General features: G+C 36.8%; 1 protein-coding gene across 2 annotated transcripts; it reads right to left on the bottom strand.

The window, feature by feature from the left end:
- Positions 1-2,161: 2,161 nt before the first annotated feature.
- Positions 2,162-22,409, bottom strand: LOC125831610 (AP-2 complex subunit mu). Of its 2 annotated transcripts, none has more exons than XM_049510779.1 (13): positions 22,102-22,409; positions 18,815-18,992; positions 18,353-18,443; positions 16,375-16,469; positions 16,036-16,125; positions 15,900-15,948; positions 15,691-15,829; positions 12,394-12,510; positions 11,636-11,726; positions 11,392-11,534; positions 3,427-3,541; positions 2,602-2,646; positions 2,162-2,525 (listed from the first exon to the last, which is right to left on the bottom strand). In XM_049510779.1, the coding sequence occupies exons 1-13, from the start codon at positions 22,182-22,184 to the stop codon at positions 2,445-2,447; spliced, it is 1,317 nt and encodes a 438-aa protein (XP_049366736.1). In that variant the 5' UTR covers positions 22,185-22,409; the 3' UTR covers positions 2,162-2,444. The 2 variants fall into 2 exon arrangements, with proteins under 2 accessions (XP_049366736.1, XP_049366735.1); XM_049510778.1 differs by having other exon boundaries at positions 16,036-16,128; positions 22,102-22,408.
- Between the last annotated feature and the right edge of the window lie 49 nt (positions 22,410-22,458).

Raw genomic sequence — 22,458 nt, 5'->3', positions numbered from 1 at the left:
ATCAGTACAAGTAGGGTGATGGTGATATTATATTAGGCTATTTTTAAAGGTGAGATTATCTATTTACTTTTATATCAATTGATGATAAGAATATTTAACTTCTTTCTATATGCATTTTTCAAAAAGGAAGTTACAAAAGACATGAGTGTTTACGACATGTGAACCTTGAATTATGATTTTATATTTTGCAGGAGGAAGTGTTACTTGAGGTCTAAGGGTGATGGTGATATTATGCAGGCTATTTTTAAAGGTGAGATTATCTATTTTCTTTCATATCAATTTATGATAAGAATATCTAACTTCTTTTTTATATGCATTTTTCAAAAGGAAATTATAAAAGACATGAGTAATTACTACATGTGAATCCTGAATTATGATTTTATATTTTGCAGGAGGAAGTGTTACTTGGAGTCTAAACCTAAAAGATTCATTTTTAAAGCCAAAAGAAGTGATAACATCTATTTTCTATATACATTTATTAAAAGGAGCATGTGAACTATAAACTATGTTTTTATATTTTTGTAAGAACAAATGTAAATTGAGGTTCGAAGTTTGAAGGAAACGTTTTAGAAACCAATAAGAAAAGATTGCTAAAAAATTCACATAGAAAAAGAGGTTGTTTGTTAATTATTTTATGAAGTGTTAATTCTTTTATTATGCATTTATCTTTTGTAAATGATAGAGAAAAAAGGAAGTAAAAAGAGAACAAGACATTACAGAAAGTTTGCTTCAATATTTTTTTAATGTATAATTTCATAGGGCACAATGGATATGATCATAATGAGAAAATTGAATGGGCATTTCGCCACATTTCATCGTAAAATTTGATAATTATTGTTATTTTTAAAATGAAAAATAATTTATAAAAATTGGAGTTATATATAATACAAATTTTACTCCTTTTGACTTTCTATCAATAATCTATAGGGAAAACATATTTTTGTTGGTCAAATGTATATTTCGAAGTTGAACTCTAAAAAAAATAAAAAAATCATAATCAAATACCTCCTTAGTAGTTAATGATTGAATAGGCATGAGTCTTTGATTTTTATTTTTTGTTTTTCAAGTTTAAACAACTACACTATTTTTACAATCACGCGAAGCACGAATTAATTCACTAATTTTAACTAACAATAAAGGTTATATGAGACACTTTTCATAACGAGGAGAATATCAAATCTAAATGGCAAAATTAAAGAGTATATCAGACCATTTTTCCTTGTTTCTTTTATATGCCGCTCTATGTTAACTTGATTTCTTCTTATTCATATTTCATTTGTGTCTCCCAATGATCAAGCTCTTGATCTTCTACATAATTCTTCTTCTTATTCTAATTGTTATTCGATAGCACTTTATGGGATAAAAGCACATATTGATTGTCGATCTATATAAGCTTGAACACTTTTAAACTGCTCTTTCTACGCATACTATTACACAGTGTATAAAAGTTCAATATACAATGTATTCTATGTTTGAGACTGTGCCCCTAATGTATCATTAGTGTATTTCCAGTAATTTTTGTGTATTCAAAGTACATACATATGTTCTATAATGTATACATTTTATACTATCTCCCCCCCCCCCCCCCCCCCCCCCCCCACACACACACACACACACACACACAACGCTCAAAACAAATACAACTACATATCAATGTAGTCCAACATAGTGAGGTCTAAAAAGGGTAGTACGAACACAAAACTTACTTCTACCTCAAATGTGAATAGAGAGGTTGTTTCCGATAGACCCCAGCTCAAAACAAAACTTGTCTAGAAAAAGACATAATAGAAGTACAAAAGACAACAAATAGTAATAGAACAAAACTACAACAAAGTAATACAATAGGAACTACACAAAATAATAGATAGCAGCAAAAATTGAAGAACAAGGAACTAAAAGAATAGTTCTACGACTGTTAAAGGGCAGCAGGACAAAACACTGCTACCTACTTTTATGGATGCAAAAACGAATGAAAGCACTTTACCATGCACATACAGAGAGTATATTTATTACCATGCTGTAGCGCTCAATTTGGCTATTCCATTGATTATCTATGGTCTCCCACCGGCACAAACAAGAGACAACTATGTAATCCAAAGGAAAATATTTAAAAATAAATCACCGAGTTTTTTTCTTAATTCTTTGTAGGAACACCTTGATCTCCCATGGTTTTCATTAGTTTAATGGAAAAATAGTTTAAGGGGGAATATGTCAAATATACAAATAGAATGGAAACAAAAGCCTCTTCATTGGTCCTCGTAAAGAACTAACCTGTACAACAGAATAATAAATTTCACAGGACAAATATACTATAGACAAACCATGTTTAAAAGCCCTCAAAATACAAGATGCATAAGTTGCATTTCCAGCAAAACAAAATGGCGCCCCTATACATTGGGCTTCCATAATACTGATCCTATGAACAAGATCAGCTTACCTATTTTTCAGCACCTAATCTCATAAGAACCAGCTTTTGTGATATAGCGAACCCATTCAACTGTGTTGTAGCCGCTCTTTTCCCATACCTGCAGACAGTTACTAGGTGAAGCAGCATTCGACCCAAAAATCAGTCCAAGTCAATTACAAGTTTGGCAAGCATACCTTGAGAAAGCGAACTCGAAGTCCAGATGCCGTAAACATGGGAACCTACAATGACAAAAGTGGGTCATTCATCTGCAACAAATAGTTTAACCATGATAGAAACAAAGAAGCACCACAAATTTCAGAAGTTAGTAATCCTAATCAGTGCCATAACTGATTCTATGAAATCGGATCCTGTTATAAACCTACATTTTCTAATTGCTATGCTGATTTAAGTCAGAAAAGAATCGACTATTGCCATCACATGAGTGCCCATAAAGCTTCCCCTAATAACGAGTGAAATGGACTACCACTTGATTGGAAGATAGAGAAAGGGAAAGAAAAAGTGAGCTGACAAAATTCAAGCAAAAAGAAACTAGAGAGAAAAAAAATAGAACAAAGTTAATTTTCTCCAAGTCCAACTTTCTGGTCAATACAAACAAACAATGAGAATACAATTGTCTCACTATTTCCTTTCTTTATTTTCCCTTCCCTTCTAATCCAACGAAGGTACAGCTCCTCCAATCAGCCAGTAAACTTGGCTGGTATAGCATTTTGACAAGGCTGAATACCAAACTCCTCCACAACTTGTGTCACAAGAAAGTAGTAGCAAATAGTGATGATGATTGGGTACAAGATGCAATAGCAGTCTCCTACTCTTAGTAGTCCTTTTGGAAATATTTTCTAAGCATTAGGATTTGCATCTAATTCCAAAATCCTTTTACATTCAGGTTCCCTCTCCTCTCCAAGAACAAGAACCATTGAAGCTAGGAGTACATGCCATCATTGACCAAGTGAACACAGTTATCACCCATCCCCCAAAAAAATGAAATAATATTCAGGCACCTGGAATTCCATCTGAATTGGTGGCCTAGTCCAGGACTTCTTCTCTGCTATTGTCGAAATCAACTCCACTTCAGCGCTCATTGTTGACTCAGTTTGCCCAGGAAATTTTTTTATCCTGCAACAAGAAGCCCATATTGAAGATCCAAACCACTAGAAACTAGATTTACTGCAGAAGAAGGTAGAAAAATATAGCTGGCATACTATTAAAGAATACAGAACATGGTCAATACACAATTATAGTGATTCACAACAATATCTTGGATCAGTGGCAAAATGGACGAAAACATTTGTGTGCACTCCACCTCTGCCACCACATGGTCGAGAAGCTGAAATACTGGATACTTTAAAATAAAAATGGTAAAAGGGGGCAAAAAGAAAAACATATTTGTCAAATGAACTGAGCAATTATGCTACTTGCTACTATATGAACACAAAAACTGGTCACTAATACACCTTTTACCGGATTATGATATCTTGAAGAACTAGGGACAATTAATTCCTTTTAGAAGCAACAATGAGAGCCAAAATTTGAGCAATCGTAGTCTTCCACTGCCCATGGACAACAACTTGACCAAGAAGATGCCACTTTTTTCTCACCAGACTTCCTTCCTGTACATCACATTTCTCCCCTCTTTTTTTGTATCAGTTCTAGAGCATATATTCTCCCTCAAGAAATTGTGAAGCTGTATTATAATACACGTTTGAGAGGCTGGAAAGCTCATGCAAAGAAAATTCCATATTGTTCAAAACAGAGACGAGCGATAGTATAAGAACATCTGTTTGTCAACTTTCAAGCATAAACAGATCAGCTTAGATGAAGTGTATGCAATTCTACTTGCTTAAAGGAAAGCATCTATAAGCGAGCAATTATGCACATAGATACATAAACTACACGTGACTACATAACATATTGCAAGGCAGAGTCTAAGCTAAATATTCGCTTCCACAGAAAGATTCCAATTGCCTCCAATTTGAACAAAATGGATCACTCTGAAGCACGCATTATTCTCCTTTGATTACATAAAGAAACCGGTATAGCCTAACAGGTTTCCCTTTGTAACGCTGTCAAGTTTCAGTAACAAGAATGTGGTGAAAACATTTTAAAAGAGATTAAATGCCACCAACCAAAAAGATGAACTTTGACAGAAAAAATTCTCATCCATTGATTAATTGCAGCAGATTCCATGGTAAAAAGGATCCATAAGTGAAGGAATGAAAGAAATTGAAAATTTGCATTTTGTACATAATATTGATTTTTGATAAAGGACAACATGATAGCAAAGACCAAATCTCCACCTTGAGCTATTGAGATCTTTACTAATGGGATTACACCTCTGCTGACTTTTGAGTACGATTCAGATAGAGAGATTGGCTGTAACGCCGTAAGCACCAACTCAATTAGTAAAAATATATAAGAGGTCTAATTAATCTAGATAGGCTGAATTTCCAAATGTTCACTTGAAAGGGGGTCTTCCCTAATAATGTCTGTCCTGAAAGGAGTCACACACACAAACACCTAAAAAAAATCCCCACACCACCACACACACAGTTATTATGCCTAATGGTAAAAAAGCAAGCAAATAGTTCATTATTTATCAAGATGTAAAATGCTCTCAGACACGATTTTCGAGGTTAGCCAATTTTCAACATAAAGTTGTACTTTTATCACACATTTGGGGGCTTTTCCGGCAACTTTGGCCGGAATCTTATCAATGGGGGAAAACACCATCTTTTATAACGCAGGTTTCAAGTCTTATGAAATCACCAGATGTAAAGGAGCAGAAACATAGTACGAGTGGACTGAACGTAGCAGGAATTTAGTGAGAAGAGCGAAGATTAGCATTAAAGTCCTGAGATGGCTGATTTCAGTATTTATTGAGGCGTCAAAGGTCAAAGGGGACTCGGTCAAAAGATGGAAAGTAAAGGACTTGTACTCGGGTTTCTTTTGCACCCTTAAATACAACGAAAAGGGTAGATATATCAGTTTTATTGCTATTCAAGGACAAAACAAAGCAATCATCATTACACCGGAATCATCTTACAACACGGGTTGGGGAAACATCGCTCATAAAATAGCAAAATTCACCTATGAGCCTACAACAGAGCAGAAAACACAATTTAACAAAGGGAAGGCACTGGGAGTATCCTTTAAGGACGCAGTAAGGAACAATAGGTGGACGACAGAATCCACGAAGAAGGCGCACATACTGGTGGAAGGTGACCATCTAAAGGTGGTGAACGTAACACCGACATCGGAGATAGATCTCCTCAAGAGATGCATTGTCGGTAAATTCCAGACCACAACTCGAGATTTACCAACCCTCAATGATGTAAGAAGGTGGGCTTGCAACACTTGGAAGTCAGCCATAGGAGTCAGCGTCTTCGCTATAAACGACGGGCACTTCCTTTTCGAGCTACCCACAAAAGTTGCTGCAGAGCATGTCATGGCAGGAACATGGGTCTGGAAGAAGATGCCTCTGAACCTAGAGTGGTGGAGCCCAATCACAGGTTGCTGGCCGGAAGCTATAGCAAGAGACTGGGTGTGGATAAGAGTGTTGGGTTTACCCCTAAATCTATGGTCCCATAAAGTCTTCAAGCTTATCGGAGACCAGTGTGGGGGTTTCATCGAAACAGAGGAAGAAACGACCCTCAAAAATCACATGCACTGGGCACGCATCAAGGTGAAGGGTGATGGGAAGATGGTCCCGAAGGAGATTGAAATCACCAGTGAGGGTTTTGTGTATACAGTGCCGATCTGGTGTGAAGCACCGGTGACTTTCCGAAAGGAGGCAACGAGGAGAGAGGAACAACATTATGGACCGATGGACAACAAGGGTTTCTTTCCCCCTTTAATGTTAAAATCTGTGGAAGAGTCAGACCACCACGTGGGTACATCAACAGCTGGCAAAAATTTGAATTGGAGAGCACGTGACTCTACACGTGAGGCAAACAGTAAAGGCAAAGGGCCTTTAACAGCGGTAGCAGGCCAGCTTCAGAGAAAGGAAAATTTGGGCCCAAATTTTTTAGGCCCAAAAAGGCAACAGCAGAAGAATAATGCAGCCCAAAGTCTTGACATAGTTAACATTGAGATACAAGCAAACCTATCTCGTATAACAACAAATAACAGATTTGAGGAATTGGGAAATCAAGACACGGGAGCTTCAAACAAGTCCAGCGGAGGTCAGGAGGGAAGAAAAGCAACGGATAAAGATGCAGCTCAAATAAAAAAGAAGCCTAGAGACAGTGAAAGGCTTTCTAAGCCTCTGCGTGATGAAATAGAAGCAAATTGCAGAATTCTAATGGAACAGGGTAGAGAAGGTGTCCTAATTCCTTTTGAATTGGGAGACGAGGGAAACAATCTCGAGTTTGTCGCAGACCTGAGTGATGATGACGATATGTCCATTATCCAAACAGAGGAAAGAACAGATCAGGAGATACAAACAGTGAGCGACATGCAATTGGAGCAGAAGGCAGATGGGGAAGGCACAATTGAAGATATCTTACCACTGAACTCTAATGAGCATGGAACTGATACATCAGCAGAGAATGAAATTTCTTCATGGGTCCAGGAAAACATAATCAGACTCGGTAAAGAATTTGGGGTACACTTCATTGGATGCGAAGAGGTGGCTTTGAACCTCTTTATGGCAATCGACAGTAAAAGACAAACTATTAAAAAGGCGGGGGGAGCAATAGTTCCTATTACTCCAGTGGGAAAGGTCCCAAAGGAACTCAAGAATTTGGAACCAAAGAGTAATTTTGTGAGTTATGGTACAAGGAGTAGGGGGGGATGCTTTATAGATGATCTTAATGAAGGTTAAGATAGTCTCATGGAATGTAAGGGGCCTCAATGATCCAAGTAAGAGGCTGCAAATCAAAAACTTGATAAATACATGGAGGGCAGATGTGTATTGTTTCCAGGAGTCAAAAATCAGTGGAGATATAAGTGGGATTGTAAAAGATTTGTGGGCAAATAGGAAGGTGAAATATGCACAACTAGAGGCACGGGGGACAAGAGGTGGTATCATTATCCTGTGGGATAGTAGTATCTGGGAGGGGGAAGTATGTGAAGTAGGGGCTTACAACATCACTTGTAAGTTCACAGGGAAAGCACAAGATTTGGGATGGCATTTGTCAGGTGTCTATGCCCCAAATAGTAGACAAGAAAGAGAAGAAGTATGGGGAGAGCTGGGGGCAGTGAGGGGTCTATTTAATGGACCTTGGGTGGTGGCTGGGGACTTTAATGTAGTGAGATTCCCTTCTGAGAAGAAAAACTGCAACAGATTCAACAAGGAGATGGAAGAATTTTCTGAATTTATAGAGGACATGGAACTGCAAGACTTACCTCTTGTAGGTGGCAGATTCACATGGAGGAAAGGGGATGGATATGATATCGCAGCAAGATTAGATAGATTCCTGATATCTGAGGAATGGGAAGAAGCTTTTAGAAAGATTAAACAATCAATCTTACCTAGAGTAACTTCCGACCACAATCCATTGTTGTTGGAATGTGGTAATTGGGAGAGATCAACCTCTAATTTTAAGTTTGAGAACTGGTGGTTGCAAACTAAAGACTTTAAAGAAAGAGTTAAAGAATGGTGGAACTCCGAAATTTATGTGGGAAAACCAGATTATATTTTAGCTTGCAAGCTAAAGTTACTGAAAGTCAAGTTGAAAGAATGGAGTAAAACAGTACATGGCAACCTAGGTATGCAAAAACAAAGCATCCTTAACCAGCTGGCTGAACTGGACCAGATACAAGATCAGAGAATCCTATCAGATGATGAGTCCTATTTAAGAGCAGTATTGACAGTGGAGTTTGAAGAAAATGCCAAGAGAGAGGAAGTGGCTTGGAGGCAAAGATCTAGGGCATTGTGGCTCAAAGAAGGGGACATGAATACAAAGTTCTTCCATAGAACTGCTAATTGTCACAAGAGGTATAACAACATTGATAAACTGATCATAAATGGGTCCAGTGTGACTGAACCAGCTGAGATCAGAGATGAAGTTACAACCTTCTACCAAAAACTTTACAATGAGACAGAATTCTAGAGAGCTCGGTTCAACCCCAGAGTTCAAGCCAGGATAGATGAAGAAGATAATGCAGCTCTGCAAGCCCAATTTGAAGAGCAGGAAATTAAAAACTGTGTGTTCTCATGTGCAGGGGATAAGACACCAGGCCTTGATGGTTTCACAATGGCCTTTTTCAAACAGTGCTGGGAAGAGATAAAACAAGAAGTGGTAGCTGCCATCCAGAATTTTCATGATCAGGGCTACTTTGAAAAAAGTTTCAATGCCACTTTCATAGCCCTGATCCCCAAGAAGTTTGGAGCATCTGAATTGAAAGATTTTAGGCCAATTAGCTTGATTGGGAGTGTCTACAAAATCATATCAAAGATTTTAACAGAGAGACTCAAGAAAGTTATGTCAAAACTAGTGGATGAACAACAAATGGCATTCATAAAGGGCAGGCAAATTATGGATGCAATATTGGTGGCTAATGAATGTGTGGACATGAGATACAGATCCAAAGCTCCAGGAATTCTATGCAAGCTAGACATAGAAAAAGCTTATGATCATTTGAATTGGGAACATATGTGGAGAACATTAAGGAGGATGGGGTTTGGCAACACATGGATAAAATGGATGAGGTTCTACATAACTACAGTGAAGTTTTCAGTTCTGATAAATGGCTCTCCAACTGGTTTCTTCTCCTCTGAGAGAGGGTTGAGACAAGGAGATCCCCTGTCTCCTTTTCTTTTCATTTTGGCCATGGAAGGCTTAAGTGACATGTTGAAGAGTGCTCAGGTGAATAACAGAATCAGGGGTTTCACTGTGAATGAAGGAAACTCCCTGGGAGTGTCTATTTCCCATTTACAATATGCTGACGACACCTTGGTTTTTTGTGAAGCAGAGAAGGAACAACTAAAACACCTAAGGGTTATCTTCATCCTATTTGAAGCAGTTTCTGGACTTCATATAAATTGGGAAAAGAGTTTTATCTATCCTGTGAATGAAGTTCCAGAAATCAGTACTTTGGCAAACATTTTAGGTGGTAAGATAGGAGAGCTTCCCACCACCTATCTTGGAATGCCATTGGGAGCTAAGAGTAAGTCCATGAACATATGGAACTCTGTGGTGGAAAGGTGTGAAAAGAAGCTAGTTAACTGGAGAAGTCAATATTTATCTTTGGGTGGCAGAGTCACACTGATCAATAGTGTTCTTGATGCCATGCCAACTTACATGATGTCCCTTTTCCCCATTCATGGGAAGATAATCAAAAAGTTGGATGCAATCAGGAGAAACTTTCTTTGGCAAGGTAATGGTGAAGGGGAGAAGAAGTACCATTTGGTTAAGTGGGAGGTTGTCATAACATCCAAAAAAGAGGGAGGTTTAGGAATTAAGAATCTGAAAGCACAAAACAAGAGCCTTCTGTTAAAATGGCTATGGAGACTGGCAGCAGATGAGCAGGGCCTATGGAAGAAAATCATCATTGCAAGATATGGTATGGAAGGACCATGGACTACTCAGGCAGTTAAAACTCCTTATGAAAGGGGACTATGGAGGACTATCAGAAATCAGTGGCCAAAAATGTGGGGTAATTCTGTGATCAAAGTGGGTAATGGCAGAAAGACCATGTTCTGGAATGATATATGGGTGGGGCAAACACCTCTGAGGCAACAGTTTCCAGACATTTACAATCTCAATCAACAGAAGTTAGCTACTATCTCAGAGGTCACCAATGCACAAGGTTGGAATCTATCCTTCAGAAGACTCCTAAGTGACTGGGAAGTGGAGAGAATGATTCAGTTCTACAATACCTTGGAACAAGCTAAGAGTCTCAATTTTGAGGAAGACAAACTATTATGGAGTTTGGACAAAGGTGGCAAGTTCAGAGTGAAAGCAGCCTACAAGATGCTGAATATCTCAACAGAAACCAAGGAATGGTGGCCATGGAAGATGATCTGGAAAGGGAAGATACCTCATAAAGTGGCCTGTTTTACTTGGCTAGTTGCAAGTCAAGCAGTTCTGACCCAGGACAACCTTATGAAAAGGGGCAGGCAGTTATGCTTTTTGTGAAGCTGAAATAGAGACAGTAAATCATCTTTTTCTGCAGTGTAAAGTGACTGGAAAATTATGGCAATGGTTCATCAATCTGAGGGGTATTGGATGGGCCATGCCAAGGCATACTTTAGAAGTACTAGCATGCTGGAATAGAGATGGAAATCAGTCAGAACACAAGGAGAGATGGAAGATTGTCCCTTCTTGCATCTGGTGGACAATCTGGAAGGAGAGAAACCAGAGATGTTTTGAGAACAAGAACATTCCCTTCCAAAGTATAAAGATGAACTGTTTAGCAACTTTTTACTTTTGGTGTATACATTCTGTATCTAAGGATATAGGGGAAATTAAACTATTTCTAGACAGTTTATAAGGAATATAGGAGATAGATTTTGTTTTGGGCTGTCCTTTCATACTTTTGATGTAACTATGTAGGAGCACACTATTGGTGTACTCCTTTTGTTTATAATACCAGTTAACTTTCTCAAAAAAAAAAAAAAAAAAGCAAGCAAATGTGGCATCCTAGCATTAGCTTGTGGCTATCAGGCACTTCAATAACCCCTCCATTTATTTGTACATTCATTTTTTGTTACAAATAAAGAGGCAAGTACTCATCAAATACCAAAATATTTATTATCTAAATCAGATCCAAATAGTATATAGGTTTTGCTAAGACTATATGACTAGATGTCAGAAGTTCGATTCACATGCAACCAAGGTCCTAATGGATAAAGTGTACAACATCTTCAAGAACAATGTCCAATCTAGAGCAATGTCAATTCCATATTTTTAGACTAGGTTGAAGTCACAGTCAACTTGAGACCCGAGGTCAAACCCCGAAATAAATTAAGTTTGTAACCCTATAGGATTACACCAAAAAAGATAAATCTATTGCATACTCACTTCCACACCAAAGAGTCAATGGATGGATTGTACTTTGCTCTCCCTGATGTCACCTGGAAGCTTGCTTTTGCAGTTTGCTTTGGCACTGGAACTTTAATGACAACTCCAAGAGCAAACATTTTTGCACCAAACACACTCTTAACCTGAAAAGGATTCAAATCATGTTAGAAAATTATAAATGATATCAATGTGGACCGACGTTTTGAAATGAATTTTATTCTATATTGAAAGAAGAGTGACAAACCTTAACATTCACTTCCATTCGCGTACGACCTAATTCCTTGATTGTTGGCAATACACGGAAAGGAAGATTTACTCCTTCTGTAATGCGGTACCTGAGGAAAAAAAAGTTTGCAATTACAAATTCAGACACTGTTATGAAAATGACATGAGTTGAGCTTAAATGGAGAAGTGATGATAAATTGATAATATAGCCTACCCCAACTTGTTTGAGATTGAGGTGTAGTTGTTGTAGTATAGTAGTTTTGCTTTCATATAGTTCTAGTAATGGTTAAAGAAGATAACAAGCCAACTGTTCAAATTTTTGTGTGAAGTACTTCACGGAGAAAAGATCACACGTAGTTTAGATCTTAAATTGTTAAAACTTGTCAATGTATAATGGATAATCTTATGTAGAAGTGATTTCTAAGTTTGAGATGTCTCAAGAAGGAAATGGAATGAGAGATGGAAAGAGGGAGAAGAAAATTTATATTTAGGAACCATGGTCAGAATACTCTGTGATTTCACCTGATTGTAGTGAACTTACAATTCAACGGCCAAATAGTCAAAGTTGATAATAATTTATATGATACTTATTCAAGATTGATATTAAGATGTTAAAGGTACAAGATCATTCGCTGTGACATATGCAAAATTTCCAAGGCTATTTACCATTGTTCTATAAAAGATAAATGAAGAGCCACAGACTCAAGCTTCCAGCTTGGGAAGATAATAAAAACAGAACTAAAAAACAACCATGTAGCGAAAGAAGTATGAACTTACTTCATCAGTTCGAATTCACCATCTGGTGGTACAAAGCTGACAGTCTTTTCTGAATTGAATCTCGTCAAGTTTACACATTGGTGGAAAGTAACATCATCAAGTTCAATAGTCTTTCCGCTGCACAGAGTAGCAAAGTAATGCATTATGTTGGTGACAACACAAAATGGTAACCTACCATGCATAGGCTGAAACTAACATGAAGGCCAAACTGAAAAAGCTACATACTACATGTTTCAATAGACTAGGAAGAGTAAGTTGTGGACTCTGCAGAAAATGGAAACACAACAGACAGAAGCAGTCCAACATTTAAAGCATGGTTTAACATTTTAGTTCTATTAGGTTCTAAAGATATATGGCACATTAAAGATAAAACATTTTTAAAATTATGAAAGCATGCTTGAAAGTACATGTAGTCATTCTGGTACTTGTAAAACTATGTGATCAGGTAAATCTAATTTATGGTCCCTGCCCGACATCATAGCAATTACTATTACCATCTGTATCTTTTGAACCTTAAGAACAGTGGAACAAATATGCTAAAATTTTAAATTTCATAAATAGTAAAAGAAGCATGCATGGGTTTTCTTGAAATATTTTTTTTTTGAGAAAAGCTAAGAATATAAATATAACATGAAGAGTGCTTGAATACAAGATAATCTTTTTTCTTAAGATATTAATGCACACATCATTTGAAGATATGCCTTTTGGTCTCACAATAAACATTCATCATTAAGAAGCAACGTTAAACATCTAAAGCTAGCGTCGGTGGTCAGATAGATGACTGGATGACACTCCTCTAATGGAGCAACTTCCAGATCTTTATGCAACCATTTCTAACAAGATTGTACAGTAGCCGATTGCTATTCTAAACACGGATGGAAGTTTCAATTAAGAAGCAACTCGTATGACTGGGAACTTGATTGCATATATGACTTAATTCAAAAGCTGGAACCGTTCTCTCTTGATGATCAGGTGGCTCATTCTTTGTTGTGGACTGTGTTACTCGGACTCTCCAAAAATATGGTCGTATCCTCCAAAAATGCATTACTTTTGAAGGATCAGACACACACCAGACGGCATTTTCGAACAGTCTGAGCAACATAGATTGTAGAAGACTAAGAAAGATGGTAAACAAGTATCGAAATGCAACATAGGTAACAGTAGATGTTCCTACTTGCAACATAGGTTACCGAAATGCAGTTCCTACTTGCATTTCCTGGAATACTTGGCTATAATGGTAGATGTTCTAATGATAAGAGTGATAACATTGCAAAGGTAAAATTTAGATGCTGCAAGAGTTTATTTGTGTTGTAGGGAGAATGTTGTATCTAACTTAACCTCTTTGTTGGATCTACTGAATTCCTTCAACACATAGAACGGAAACCTCTAATATGATGCACTCTTATAAGCACATGCTTAGTAGTCAGTAATAAAATCTTAACCTTTTCATTAAAAAAATAAAGCTACCTTCAGTGGGGGAAGTTTCATGAACCTTTGTTATGATTCTTAGAGAAGGATCGATTCACAGGGCAATATATAAATCAACTCGTTAAAGGGAGGCTGAAACCTTAGAATTCATTAAAAGAGAGAACTCCGATCTCTTCAACTCTTCAAAGGGAGACTGGAACTTTAGAGTTCAATGGAAGAGAGAACTCTAATCTCTTGCTTTCTTGCTTTCTTGCTTTTTTGCTGAAATATGACTTACTGTTTTATTCATCAAAAACCCCTTTAAATAGGAGTCTTATTACATCTATAGGAAGTCTAATTCTTATGAAAGTAGGAGACGTAAATCCTATTCCAAACTAATAACTATAACTTAACCTAATCCTTATGAAACTCTGAAACTAAACTTTATTCTAGAATAATAAATAAAGCAACTAAAAATATAATTAAATATTTAAATAAATGACTTCCAACGCATCCCTAACATTACTGCCTTCACGTTGAAGGAGCTTGTCCTCAAGCTCAAGTTTCGGGGCAATCATCCAGAAAATCTGAATCAATATCAACTTATCCAATTCCAGCCCTAACTTGAAGTTGACATTGATAAATTTCGACTTCATTAGTTTCTCGTAACTTATCTCAAAAAAAAAAAATTCGACTCTATCAATTTGCTGAAGCATGACTAATTTGCCCATCAGGTTGAACTCATTGAGCCTTTCGCTCGTTTAAGTTGATAATACCATAATGGTGCTAGTCCGAACATGTGAAATCCAGCCACACCAATCTTTGTTGATGTCATTGTATGTTGATTTTTTTTCAAAAAAATGTTCACAACGATATGCCCGAATTAATGGGTGCCGTTATAAGTAGGTGGTGTATTGCCTTTTGTAGCAGGAATTGTTGATCTGCTAGTTCTCTGGGCACTATTTGACTCAGGTTTGTGGGTTGTTGGTTTTGTGGAGTCAATTCCCAATCTAGACAATTGTTCTTGGATGACTTGGACAATTTTTTCGATGAAGCGTTGTTCCATTGTTGCAATTTTAGAGTCCATTAGGGTTTCTATAATGGTATGTTCTCCTTGAAATCGAGAACTGATCTCATTGCCCATTGTGTTAAGCTCTGATACCAAATTGTTATGATTCTTAGAGAAGGATCGATCCACAGGACAATATATAAATCAGCTCGTTAAAAGGAGGCTGAAACCTTAGAATCCATTAAAAGAGAGAACTCCGATCTCTTCAGCTCTTCAAAGAGAGACTAAAACTTTAGAGTTCAATGGAAGAGAGAACTCTAATCTCTTTCTTTTTTGCTGAAATATGACTTACTGTTTTATTCATCAAAAGCCCCTTTAAATAGGAGTCTTATTACATCAATAGGAAGTCTAATTCTTATGAAAGTAGGAGACCTAAATCCTATTCCAAACTAATAACTATAACTTAACCTAATCCTTATGAAACTCTGAAACTAAACCTTATTCTAGAATAATAAATAAAGCAACTAAAAATATAATTAAATATTTAAATTAATGACTTCCAACGCATCCCTAACAACTTTCCACATCAAGAAAATTGCTGTTAATTCTCTTGAACAACCCAATCCCATTTTCTTATCGAGCATTAACATTTTTTTTTAAGACAGTATTGAGCATTAACATTTCTCTTCTAATTAGATGCAAAGACAAAAAAAGACAACATCATTCTTTCCTTTTTGAGGAGATCTAATTTCAAACGAACTAAAATCTTTATTCCATAGTAGCCTAAATTGGAAATTACCTAAGTAAGCCTACTAAAAGAAGTAGTTCAAGAAGCAAATTCTGCAGGTTCAGTGAATGAAACACAAGTATTTGGAAGTTACCTCTTTGTTGGACGGGATTTAAGCTGCGACTCTTTCTCAAGACCAATTTTATCATTTAACCCCAACTTCAAATCAGGCATTCCAGAAAGAAAGCATTTCATGAGAACTTTCCCAGTTACATCGCAACGAAGCACACTACCTACAATTGTCTTGTTAGTGGAAAACTGAAAACAAAAAAGTATCCACCAAGCCACACAAGAACTTTATACCTTTTGAAGACATAAGGAGATTAACACTTTCCACTATATCCAGAAACACCTGTCAAACATATAAATCCCAATTTTTCAGAAATTGGGCAGATAAGAGAACAACAGAAAAATTTAAGAGGAAGACAGCAAAAACCACCTCATTCTTCTTATAAATAAGACCCTCCCTGCGCCAACCAACAGCACCCGTGACTTGTAATGTGGCATTTGGAACTGGTTTATCCAAAGGCTGCTGGAGTTGTGCATGAGAAGAAGAAGTCAATACAGTTATCCATTCTTTTTTTCTTTTGAGAAAGAACAAAGTTAATCATATTACAAAAAATATTTCTCTTTGCTATACCAATCTCTTAATATCTCATGACTGATCTTTTTCTTTCGAGAGGTATCTCATGAATGTACATTTTTAAGAAAAACTAAATACATAAAATATTATAAAATATTCTATGATGCTATGATAACAAGTAGCGAGACAACTAACCTTTGACGAAAAGGGTGAGCGAACCCCTTCCTGAGTAATATAGAGTTTCAAGATTTCAGGTGAAAGATTTTGAGGGTAACCGAAGTCCATTATTTCTGTGATGTATGCAAATTAACGAAAATCAAATTATAAAGCACCTTAAATAGGTATATGAAAAATTGAAAATGACTAAACATTAAACTTTGTGGCTTACAACAAATGATTATCGGATCTATACAGATTAAAGTAATTAGCTTGTCCATAGATAGTTGTCATTCATTGTCATACTCCAAAGTCCAAATAAACAGGAAGTTGATAAAAAACAGTTTAAGATGTCTATGCATGGAACAAAATTATAATGAAAATAGTAATGGCTCATTAGCCATTTCATAAACCAGATCAGCCTCAGGTTAGGCAAGACAGTGTGCCCCAGGCAGCATTCAAAACTAGACCATATTGGATTATTCTATCTGAGATTTTCTCCTTTATATAAGGCTCCAGATGTTGTTTCATCGCAAGGGAGTGGGTTTGCAATCTACCTTCCATATGTGAGACAATGACCGAATGGACATCCCATATAAACAGAGAAGAGTAACAACGGGGCAAAGGGAAATTGCAGTGAAGGTGCTGATTCAATCATGACAACTAATTAGCAGGGCAAGGTTCCTCTTTTTTCCTGTCATCATCTTCTTCTTCCTCCTCCCCCTCCTATCTGCTACAACAATTTCAAGACCCTCCACCTGGAGGCCCTAGAGCACAGACTTCCTTTGACCCTCTTCGGCTAGCTTCTTTTCTTCCTTCCTTTTTTTCTTCCTTTGCCCCAACAGTCAGCACTGATCAAACACTTCCCAACTAAACCACTACATTTCTTCTCCAACGAAAGAAAACTGATATTCAATCCCGCTCCTTACCGGCCAAATGAAGCAATCAAACTCTACCTTGCAATAATTTCTTTTTTTCTTCTTCAATTTTTCCTGATATTTTCCATATTCTACCAATTGTTTTTGTGTTTTCTTAATCTTTTCCACCGCCAATGCTTTTGTTAGGCACTGCTATTTCTGGTTGCGTCTTGAAATTATGCCATTCAGATAGCTTTTGGTTTCACTGAATACATGTGGTGAATTTTGTTGTCTATTTTTGATTATATAAAGATCAAAATGTGGACAATAGACTTACAAAACAATAAATTCGGATAGGGAATTTTGGAAATAAAAATTAAATTCACTGATTTATTGGCTGTGTCATCCAACATATAAACACTAGTCACACATACATTTCCGCCCTCTATTCCCCCCACTAATATCCCATCCTAAGTAATAGGATCCGTCCTGTCCCATTTGTATACCAAATGGCCCCTAAGAAAATGCATTCTTTACATTGTGCACTGTCCACGCGAGTGAAATATACTACTTACTACATCGAGTACATCATGCTAAATAGGGCAAAGAGATCTGATTAGCTAGTCACTGAGGCAAGATAATAACAAAAATTACTAGATTCACATGCTTTCTTAAGGTCCATAATACAGTTTACACTTCATACAAACCTCATGTTCAAGCAAACCACAATGGTAAACACAAGCAACTATGACCACTAAAACAACAGATCCTAGCAAGAGAGGATATGAAGAACGACATCACCTATCAGTCATCACTCAATTGAACTATTGAAATGGAGGACTACGCAACCAACTTGGCCTCTCCTTAACTTTGCTTTCCTGTTTCCACATTATCCTAACAGTGGTGCTCTATCCAGTTATAATTTTCCTCTCAAAGATAACAAAGTGGGTAAGGGGGAAAGCAGTTGTACACATAAAAAATCAAAATCACTTGAGAAAATTGAAAATTGAAAAAATATGTGCATCATAATTAATATAGCGAGACTTTTTCTTTTTTGATAAGTTATCTAGAAAGGTTTTCTGTTTTGAGAAGACAGAAAGGGTTTCTACATCGAACTTATAGATTAAAATGTCAAAATAAATAATCTCCAAATGGCTTACCATCCAAAAGCTCGTAAATTAGGACAAAGTTATTACGAATGGCATCTTCGTCAAAAGAACCACCAAAATAAGATTTGAATAGTGCAACAGCCTGCATGAGAATCAAAAAGAAGGTTGTCAAAAGGAGTAAACACAACTAGAATACACTGTAATTAAATCCACATCTACAAATAATATCACATTCATCATTCCAGTTACAAAAAGAAAGGGCGGTAACAACGACAAGCAGAAAACAGATTTAGGCAATTAAATAATAGATATGGCATTATGCTCCCCTTCTCCTTTTCATATGAAATCATGCACGTTTCTCCTGAGATAGTTGAAAATGTATGATATGATGTTATTTTATAACTGTGGTGTTTGGGAAAATTTGTGTGAACCTCGATTATTCCAACGGATGTATGCTACTTCTCGCCAGGTACAGATAGTTTACAAACTTAACTATTAAGAAAGTGAGGTTACCTCAACCACAAACTTGAATGCACATGCGACATTTGCATTGGTGCTAACTACAATCACAATATAGACATTGCTAATTCTCATGTAGAAGAAAGAGCAACCTCCAATCTGCCTGACAGGACATGTCCCAAGTTCTTTTGTCTGCATTATATGCATCCGGAAGGCATCTACCATATTACCCCTGTTTAAATCAAGTTCACAGTTGAATGAGAAGATCACTGATTATATTGCAATAGACTTCTTTATTTTTGACCACTGATGGCATGATGGACTTCAGCACACATCTTTTTAGAAAAAAAGAAGAAAGCACAGAAGCTGAATGGTTTACTGCACAAACATATTTATCAGTACTTAAAATGGTAATGAGAAAAATGGAGCAAATAGATGTTATTTATAAAACCTACATAATGGTAATTCCAACGGATGTCAAAGCCAAAAAATTGACAAATCCAAGCTTAACATTGGTCAGAATCTTGATAGCAGGATAAGAGGCACATTTCTTACAAGTGACACATTTCATGTTTGTATTCAAATTACCAAATACCTGTTAAACATTTGACCGTTGACAGATTAAGAGAAAAATAGACAGTTTATTTTATCAATCCAAGGGAAAAAGGTCAAACTCAAGAAACAAGAAGGAAAAAGGCAGAGAATAACATCAAAGCTAAATTAGGAATCCAAAAGAGAACTGAAAATTATTGTAAAACAAAAACAAAATAAGAATTTGAAAACACTAAAATTAATTGATAACACTGTCTGCAGAGGAATGATTTTCTTCAGTTTTGTTTAATTATATCAATATTAAAAAGTGAAATTGAAAGGTGATAATCTTTTCGAAATAAGAGGAAAATCTGCACAGATGAAGAGAGCAATGGGATGCCCATTTAAAGCAAACAAACATAACAATGTATGTCCCAGAAGGAGCCTTTTGATAAGCTTCTGCTTTTAGTTTCCATTGTCTCACCAAGGGACCCAAAGACAAGAGAATGATTCCCACTAGATCAGTTTCATCCCCTCTATTTTCAAGGGGGATGAAAAGATACTAAAGGGGGAAAAGGCTCTAGGAACTAAATCACATCTCATGCTATTCAATAGAGGATTTTATTAGTCAACTTTCAATATCTACTTTGTCAGGAATTGCAAGTCCAACTAACAATGGAAGATACTTTCCACTGCAAATTCATAATATCATAAGCTTATATTTTCTGGAAAGATAGCCCTAGGGATTAGCTCAACTGACAAAGCTTGAGGGACTTGTGTCTTAGGTCACAAGTTCGACCCTGCTTCAAGGTAACTAAATCTAGTATTTAAGTGGAGAAAGGCAAAGTGGTAAGTTCATCATCCCTGAGTTTCGAAGGTTGCAGACTTGCAGTTGACCCAAAGGATTGGCTCCAGTAGATTTCTCGGCCATAAAAACCATTTTCTGGAAAGATATACCAGAAAAATATTTCTTACTTTCAGTCACTAGAACTCTCACTCGCTTTCAAATACAATTATTTATGACCATAGGCGGATTCAAGAATTAAATTTAATGGATCAGACTATGTTGCATCAGACTTTTTAACCCACATCCAATAAAAACAAAAGCTAGATTTTTGCATTGGATGAAAGGATCTCATTACACTCTATCTATCTTGTTGGACAAGGATCCCCCTCTTTCCAGCTGAGAAAACACCTTCAAGTGTGGAACTCCAGATCTCAAGCCTACTCAATTTAAACACCAGCATCACGCAACAAGTTAAGTCATTAGAAAATTTTCACATATGCTTTAAACTAGGTTAATGCTTAATATACTCCCTATTCTTTTCTCCCTCGTCTTCTCAGAATACCTAGAGCATGACCTCGTAGAACCACTTTAATTCCTCTAAAGAGGGCAAACAAAGAAGCCTGCTTTAATTGTATAAGATAAACTGCATGTCGAGCTTCCAAAAACACACATTGCAACAACTTTCCAAGATGTGGATGTGTAGTTAAGGCAGCACGGTGTAGTCAGATCCATTGCCTTGCATTCCACCCTCCCAGTCATCACATACTTACATATATGCATACGTTAGCAAATGGCACCATGAGCTTACCGGTGTTTCCATCTATTTACAGCTTAGTCCCAAATATTTGTTTTATTTCTTTAGCACTCTAATATAGTTTGTTAGGATGGTGATGTCACCACTGTCCACGTGATCTAGATTTACTCCTACACTCATTATTTTCAGTTGTAGTGCCCATTTTACAGCATGCTGAATGAAGAATCAAATCTATGTTTTCTCTCCAATTCTTAATTTTCCTTCATCCTTGCTTTCAGCTTCATTTTATTTCCCTGTTCTTCGATTTAATTGTTCCTTATGTATGAGAAATGCAAAAAACGCATGATTGCCTCGCAACTGGTGTAACTTATTCGGGAAAAGGGAGAAATTCTTTGGATGGAAGCAAGCCCTTCGCTAAAAACTCATTGGGTTTTCATTGTTATAATGAATGTTCCGCTTTCAATTTAGATGCCTATAATAATTTCACTGGTGGATTCCTATCCGTATATGCCGAATATGGAATAGAGTTGACTCTATGCTGACCCAATCCCTGATGGAGATACCTATGGATCCTACCCCAAACTTCTACATGTTACTGCTGCTAATGCTATAGAAATTACAGGAGAGAATCTGGACATGGGAGCAAAGAATGCATAAGTTATCAAGTTAATGTGTATGCATGGGGAACTAGAGGGTCATTACATACTGGGTCACAACTACAATACTACCACAAACTCAACAGCAGGTGGCCAGTTTTTCAATAGCATTCAAGATTCGGAGTCCAGTGTGGAAATTTGATGTCATTACCAATCAGTGATATCAGCTAGATAGCTACGATTCAAGGGTAAGTGCTGACTCTTTTCTTATAGCACTATTTCTGAAGAAATATTGGAAGTCTATTACTTGCAGCAAACTGCCCAATCTTTTGTTGAGGATCTAGCTCAGAGTGATACCAAAGAGATCCCTATTTGGATTATGGAAACTGATGCTACAGACAATTGCAACACATACATCCATGTGGTGATGCGTTCCAATACAGCAAAAACATATAAAAAAAAATAAAAAGTTCCAAACATACGCATATAAATATGTATCAGTAGTGGCGTAATGCTATTTTTCAGCATATAGACCTAGAATCCTAGATCCATCTCTATGTTCAGACAACAGTTTCCAGAATTCAATACAGAAATCAGCAACTGGTTCCGAAAATCAGAAAATGAAATCACAATTCTACGAACACTGATCCGTGCGGAAAGAGTGGGAACATACCCGACGTCATCACGGTAGAGGCGGTTGATGAGGACATCGCCACGGAGATTGAGGAAGTAAACAGCTGAAGCTGCCACAGGCATGGCTGCAACACCAAAATGGATCTAGAAACTTCGATCAAATCAGATCTAAATGATTCGAAACGTTTTTCAATTATAAGGAAATGAAAAATGTAGGAAGAACAGTTAGATTTGTTGTAGATGGGAGAGGAATGTCGCCAGTTGGGGACAGCTTAAATTCGCCGTCTTCGGTATCCCTTTTTTCTAATTTCAACGCCAGAAACAAAATGAAGACGACAGCACGTGCTCTTCGTCTGACCCGGTTTAAAAATTAAAAACGATTAAAAGGTCTAATTTG

Source organism: Solanum verrucosum, unplaced genomic scaffold (assembly GCF_900185275.1).
Source record: "Solanum verrucosum unplaced genomic scaffold, falcon-dt-bn FXZP01000049.1, whole genome shotgun sequence".
NCBI lineage: Eukaryota > Viridiplantae > Streptophyta > Magnoliopsida > Solanales > Solanaceae > Solanum > Solanum verrucosum.
Note: the sequence above shows the minus strand (reverse complement) of the source record. Positions and strands in the feature narration are given on the sequence as shown.

Bases quoted from the DNA above. Each gene is read 5' to 3' on its own strand.
- LOC125831610 (XM_049510778.1), bottom strand. From the start codon at position 22,184: ATGCCTGTGGCAGCTTCAGCTGTTTACTTCCTCAATCTCCGTGGCGAT. The intron at 15,830-15,899 runs GTATAAAGTTCT...AGACAATTGTAG, and splicing joins TCTCCTTATGTCTTCAAAAG to GTAGTGTGCTTCGTTGCGAT. The intron at 2,647-3,426 runs GTGCCTGAATAT...TTGTCATTGTAG, and splicing joins CAATTCAGATGGAATTCCAG to GTTCCCATGTTTACGGCATC.